The sequence below is a fragment of the Myotis myotis genome, unplaced genomic scaffold (assembly GCF_014108235.1).
Source record: "Myotis myotis isolate mMyoMyo1 unplaced genomic scaffold, mMyoMyo1.p scaffold_m19_p_7, whole genome shotgun sequence".
Taxonomy (NCBI): Eukaryota; Metazoa; Chordata; class Mammalia; order Chiroptera; family Vespertilionidae; genus Myotis; species Myotis myotis.
The window spans coordinates 91,641,187-91,647,186 of record NW_023416379.1 but is presented as its reverse complement, the minus strand read 5'-3'; the positions used below and the strand labels follow the sequence as shown (position 1 = coordinate 91,647,186).

The following is a 6,000-nucleotide window of genomic DNA, read 5'->3' as shown; positions in this document are numbered from 1 at the left end:
CTCGGGTGAGGATTAATAAAATAAAAGATCATCCTGTTACTCTCTCTCCCCTTATTCTCTCAAAATTTTGTTTGTAACTTATCACTACCCGAAATTACGTTTCCTGCCTATGTGTTTGCGTGCTTACGACATTTCCTGTCCTATCTGTGTCTGTTGTAAGCTCCATGCGGAGACGGGGTCTGTGCTTGGTTCATTGCTGCATCCCAGTGCTCAGCACAGACCCTGGCACATACCAGTTGCTCAATAAATCCTTGTTGAACAAAAGAATGAAAGAGAGAGAGAGACGAGAACCTGGACTCTGTCTCACAGCAACCCCTGTGCTATTTGTCTTGGGAGAAAGGAAAACAAGGAACTTTAGTAAAAGAACCAAATTTACTTCAGTTTAAGGCAAATTCCACACAGACTCTCAGACACAGGCACAGGACCAGACAGTGTAGAAACTCCACCATCATGCATGACAGGAAGGGAGCGGTGCCGGGCACAGACAGGGTGGGGCCCGGTCGCGCCCAGGCACAGGACGTTCAGCGGGCTGCGGAGCCCCATGCGGCAGGAGGGACCGGCATGCATGACCTGCTCCCAGGTGGGGAGAGGCTGGGCAGTGGGTGCGCCCAGGGGTGAGATCACCTTCCTCGCCTTTCCCATGGCCGAGGCAGGGGCTCCGGCCCAGGTGGCAGAGCCCAAGGATGGAACAGGGCGACCCTAAGCCAAGGCGGCCTGGGGTAGGAGGGTGCACTGGTGGGGGCGGGATGGGGAGGCCGGCCATGGGAGCCTCAGAGCGGAAGGCCACCCTGAGACCATCTGGTCAACCCCCTTGCTTTACAGATGTGGATACCGAGGCTCCCACAGCAGGCAGGGGCTGCAGCAGGGCCTGAGCCCAGGACCCTGGCTCCTGTCTGGGGGGGGAAGGGGCCGTGTGGGAGTGCGGGGCTGGGCTGCTCCTGGCCCAGGCCTCTAGGTGGGCAGCAGAGGAGTGGGCACCAAGGACCCTGGGCGGCCTCTGGGGGGAGGTAGGGGTGCCTGGAGTTCAGAGTCAACTGCGGTGCCCACAGGTCACAGGCCAGAGAGAGGCCTGTGGCTCTGTGTCTAGAACCAGTGTCACGCTGGGCTGGGGGGCATGGAAAAGACCTTGCACCTGAAAAGCCTCCGTGGCTGGCCCATAGGGCGGCCTACGGTCCACATCACAGCTGCCCCTTCGTGGAGCTGCGGGGTCCCCACTGCAAGCCAGTGTCCCTGGGAGGGCCCCATGTCCAGGCCTCCTGCCAACCCGTCAGCCTCCGGGGGCTCACTGGGAACAGGGACAGGGTAGGTGCTGGGGTGGGGGTCAGGGCCAGGTAGCGGAGTGGACAGCGCAGGAGGAGGGGAGGGCGAGGGGGCCTGGAGGAGGGAGGCCCAGCCCCGGCTTCAGCGGCGAGAGGAGCAGACGGGACGGTCCAGGGTGCTGAGGGGCCCCATCAGCCTGACTGCTAACACCTTCCTGGCTGGACTAGAGCCGAGTGTCAGGGGAGGAGGAGAAGAGCAGGGCCCGGAGCCCGCCTCTCCCACCTGTACCCCACCTCCCTGGGTTTGGGCCATAAGCGAGGCCAGGAAACTGGGAGGGCGTCGCCAGAGGCCCTCCCTCCGCCACACGGGTTCCACACGGGCCGGGCGGACTGGGGGGGCTCCAGGGACCCGGGGCACCCTTCCCCCGCCTCCCCAGGCCCCAGCCACCTGCCACGGGCCAGGCTCAGATGTGCGTGTGCACGGGGGAGGGGGAGGGGGAGGCGGGGGGCGTGCGGGCTGGGGACTGGGAGGGTGAGCTGGCGGGGGCCTCAGGTGCGGGGCGCGGGCGGATGCCCTTGGCCTTCATGTAGGACACCAGCTGGTCGGGGATCTCGGCCAGCACGTCCCGGGCCAGGCGCGCCATGCTCAGCACGTGGTTGCCCGTGCGGTCCACGTAGTCCCTGAAGGGCACGAACTGGCCGGCGGGGGAGGCAGGGTTAGGCCAGGTCTCTGCTGGGCCCAGCCCCCCCATCTCCTGGCAGAGATCCTGCCCCTCCTCCCAACCTCTGCCCACGTCCCTCTTCCCTCCCCCACGGTGAGCTCTCCAGGGAAGCTGTCATCATGTCACCACTCTCTCCGTCACGCAAACACCTCCTGAGCACCTAGCCCACGCCAGGGTGCTCAACGCGGTTCCTCGGGCCGAGGTCTGGGCACCGGGCACTTAGCAGGCACTTAGGGAATGCTGAATGGACCCCTGGCTTCCGGGAGTTGGGCCCTCAGGTAGCCCCCCTCCCGGGAGAGCCCTCTCTCCTAGGTCAGGCCCCTCTGCTTCCTCCAGGGGTGTCCCCCAGGCCTTCGCACCCACGGTGCCCCCTCCCAGGCTTGCTCGGGTTTCTAGCCCCCCATCTGGCCGCCACACCTGGAACGACCCCTCCCACCCCAGGGTATGGAGAATGTGCTTTTCATTCCGAATCTCCTAAGCAGTGGGCCTCTGTCCGCAGGGGCTGCGGGGAGGGGCTGCCGGCTGAGGTGCACGTGAGGGCCTGTCTGCTCGGTACACTGCATCCTACACGGAGACTCAGGACACTGTCACCGAGCTGAGGGCAGCTTCCCTCCAGGGGCTGCCAGCTGCGGGGGGTGGGGAGGCGCCGGCAGAACACAGAAGGTGCCATAACCAGGCGCCGTGCTCTGGAGGAGCCCACGGAGGCCTGGGGTGCAGGGAGGGCTGGGCGGGCGACGTTCGGGGTGAGTCTCGGGCGCGGCTGGGAGCTGAGGCCACCTGGGCTCCCAGCGCCGCCCTCTAGCCTTTCCAGAAAACCCCCAGGGAGTGTGAGGCCAGCCAGCTGGGGGGCAGCAGGGCTTCACCTGGACAATGTCCCGCTCAGCCAGCTTCCCCCGGGAGGAGATCCGCACCTCGTCGCCGTCCAGCTCCACCATGGCTGTGGGGGTGGGGGGGTGGGGGCAGGCATGGAGCGGGGGCAAGTCAGGGGCCAATCTCACAGGGAAGCCCACCCAGTGAGTCCTAAGTTCTAGCCCAGCCTCCAGCTCCCCGCTCCCAGGCTCCCAGGGTGGGAGGAGGGAGGAGTCATTGGCCTCCTCTCCACTGCCTTGGGGTGTGGGCGTGGGGCGCACACCCTGACACACAGGCCCCTGTGCAAACAAACACCTGCACGCTGCCAGCTGACCCAGCTGATCACACACCAGGTGTGAGCCTTGCTGTGGATAGGGCCACGCCCAGGGGCCCAGAGCCTTGGGGAGCATGGCGGGGGTGGGGGGTGGGGGTGGGGGCAGGGGTGGTGAACTCACCATCGAACTCCGCCTGGCCCACGCCGATGATGATGATGGACATGGGCAGTTTGGCAGCCTGTGAGACAGCGGGAGGTGGGGGTGTTTGGGACCCAGCCGAGGGGCCAGTTAAAAGGAGGAGGAGATCGTGTTAGGACAGAGGATAGATCAAAGAAGGAAGTCAGGAGGACAGGGAAGAAATGGAAGGGAGAAGGATGGAGACACAGAGAAACCCAGAAAAGCAGGGGAGAGGGATAAGGCAGCCAGGGCTACAGACCCAGGGACCCAGGTCTACTTCTGCCAGACGCCCACCCCTCCTCTGCCTCCGGGCCTCCATCACTGAGGCATCTTTTGTGTGGCCTGGACCTCCCAGTTCTCTACCTGGCCAGGCTGAGTTCCCAGGGCAGCTAATGAGGGAGCCAGAGGTGGCCGGAGGGAGCGGACCACCCAGCATGGCTAAGAGGTGGTGGGGAGCTCACCGGTGGGACCACTGGGACCGATGCCCCCCCACCCCAGGGCCAGGCCCTCCAGATGCTGCAGCCCGAAGCCAGCAGGGTCCCACCCAGGGCGGGGAGCGGAGAAGCCAGGCCAAGCGTCTCCCTAAAGGAGTGGGAAGGTGCGCCCGCGGGTTCCCGTCCCCCAGCTCACGTTGACGATCGCCTCCTTGGTCTGCGCCATGTCCGAGATGACCCCGTCGGTGATGATGAGCAGCACGGAGTACTGGGAGCCGTCCTGCACCTCGGCCGCATTCCTGGGGTGGGGCGCAGTCTGTCTGGGAGGCTGTGGGCATGTCACCCCCCACCACACACACACACAGGGTTCCTTAACACTTTGGTGGGGACAGTTCTTTGGCTGGAGGGGGTCTCCTAGGGTCAGGGCTCCCTGAAAGGCAAGGGGACAGGAGTGGAGACAAACGCCTGTGAGCTGCTGGGGCGGGGTCTAGTGACCGGCTCACCTGGCCACGTGGGTGACGACGGGGGCGAAGTTGGTGGGGCCGTAGAGCTGCACCGTGCGCAGGCTCTGGTGGTAGGCCTCCAGGATGCCGTCGATGCCGCAGCACGACGGGTTGTCCTGGTTGCCGTTCTGGGGGCAGAGGATGGAGGCTGAGCCCAGGAGGCTGAGCCCAGGGAGGAAGGAGGGGCGGGAAGGCGGAGGGCGACAGGAGCAGGGGGCAGTGGCCAGCAGGCCTGGGCTCTCCTACACTCTTCCCTGGTGGGGGGACAGGGGAGGAGGGCGTGTGGGGGCCCACCCTGAAGGGGAGCACATGCTCCTCACCCCACCCCCTGCACCTGCCCAGCTGGAAAGTGGCTGCAGGGTCCAAGCAGCTCTGCAAGGGCTGACCCCACTCCTTCGCCCTGTGCCCAGCACCGGGCTGGCACTTCGTGGGCTGTGAGGGACATTTGCTGTGAGTGACCCAGGGACCAACTCAGCATCCCCAGCTCATGGCAGGGAGGGGAGGAGGTGGCCCCCATCAGCACCAGCCCAGGTAGCTCCTGGAATTCCCCGCAGTTGCCTGTACCCAACCCACACCCGCCTCCTCATTTCTGGGGCCTTGGGGGAAAGTATGGCCACGTGCCCCCTCCACCTCCTGGTCTTGTCAGGAAAAAGTCAGAACCACTGAGGGTGGCCTCAGACGTGATGGGAGTCTTTGTGAGCAAGGTGGGGAGGGGGTTTCTGGAGGCCCAGCGACAAGACCCCCTGCACACAGCAGGCAGCCCCCCCACCCCCCACAAAGGCAGCCCCTGAAGGCCCTAGGCGAATAAGAGGGGAAGTGCCCCCACCCCGGGCTTGTCACCACTACCCCCAGGGGTCAGCCCAGCCCTTTCTCGGGCCTCCTACCAGCGGGAACTCGTGGGACACCCTGCCGTCGGGGGGCAGCTTGGCCCCGAAGCCGAGGGCGGGGAACATCTTGTCGCTGTCGTAGTGCTGGATGATCTCCCCGACGGCGGTCAGCGCCAGCGCGTAGGCATTCAGCTGGTAGGGGCTCATGTAGTGCAGGGACGTGGACTGCGAGGGGTTTCCTGCGACACAGGGTGCGGGACACGTGCCGGCGTGCACACGCCAAGCCTCCTCGGCTGCAGAATCGGAAGGGGTGTCCAACGGCACCCCTCGCTTTTGCTTATTTACCCTCGATGCCGTTCTGTCTTACTGCACATTCCATCCTGGAGCAAAGCCCAGTTGCTAAACCCTCAAAGAATATCCAAGTCCCAGGATCCCGCGGTGCCCTGGCCTGCGGGCCAGCGGCGGCCTCCTGACTCCCCTGCCTCCCCGCCCTGTGCCTGCCGCCCGCGCTCAGCACACCAGCCGGCGAGCCCTCAATCTGCGGCCGCCGGATGTCGCCTCTTCTCTGCTCAAAGGGCTCTGAGGCTCCCATCTCACCCAGAGTTAAACCCAAATTCCTCACAAGTCCCGCATGACTAGCCTCCAGTTACTCCTGTCCTCGCCTCCTACACCCTCCCTGCCACTCACTCAGTCCACCTCGGGGCCTTGGCAATGGCTGCCCCCCCTGCGCTGGGACACTTTCCGCGGGTGTGCACGTGGCTCGCTCCCCCACCTCTTCAGGTTTCACCTTCTCAGTGTGGTCTTCCCAGCCGCCCATGAAAGTCACAGCTCCCCCGTCCTCCCTCTCTACCCCTCTCCCTCATTTGACGTTTCTCCATTGCCTTTATCACCACTAAATATTGTCCATATTTTACTTCTTAATGAGAGGCAGTAAGCACAGGCTGCAAAGGTACC

General features: G+C 64.7%; 1 protein-coding gene across 2 annotated transcripts in view; it reads right to left on the bottom strand.

The window, feature by feature from the left end:
• Positions 1-359: 359 nt before the first annotated feature.
• Positions 360-6,000, bottom strand: part of CPNE5 (copine 5) — an 85,192-nt gene continuing 79,551 nt past the window's right edge. The window contains exons 17-22 of one of the 2 annotated variants that reach the window (XM_036317588.1): positions 5,104-5,339; positions 4,220-4,347; positions 3,913-4,015; positions 3,286-3,343; positions 2,845-2,918; positions 360-1,954 (exon numbers count right to left, since the gene is read on the bottom strand). In XM_036317588.1, coding sequence (XP_036173481.1) covers positions 1,724-1,954; positions 2,845-2,918; positions 3,286-3,343; positions 3,913-4,015; positions 4,220-4,347; positions 5,104-5,339 — 830 coding nt within the window. In that variant the 3' untranslated portion in view covers positions 360-1,723. The remainder of the gene's footprint in view (positions 1,955-2,844; positions 2,919-3,285; positions 3,344-3,912; positions 4,016-4,219; positions 4,348-5,103; positions 5,340-6,000) is intronic. The other variant, XM_036317590.1, reaches the window with a different exon arrangement.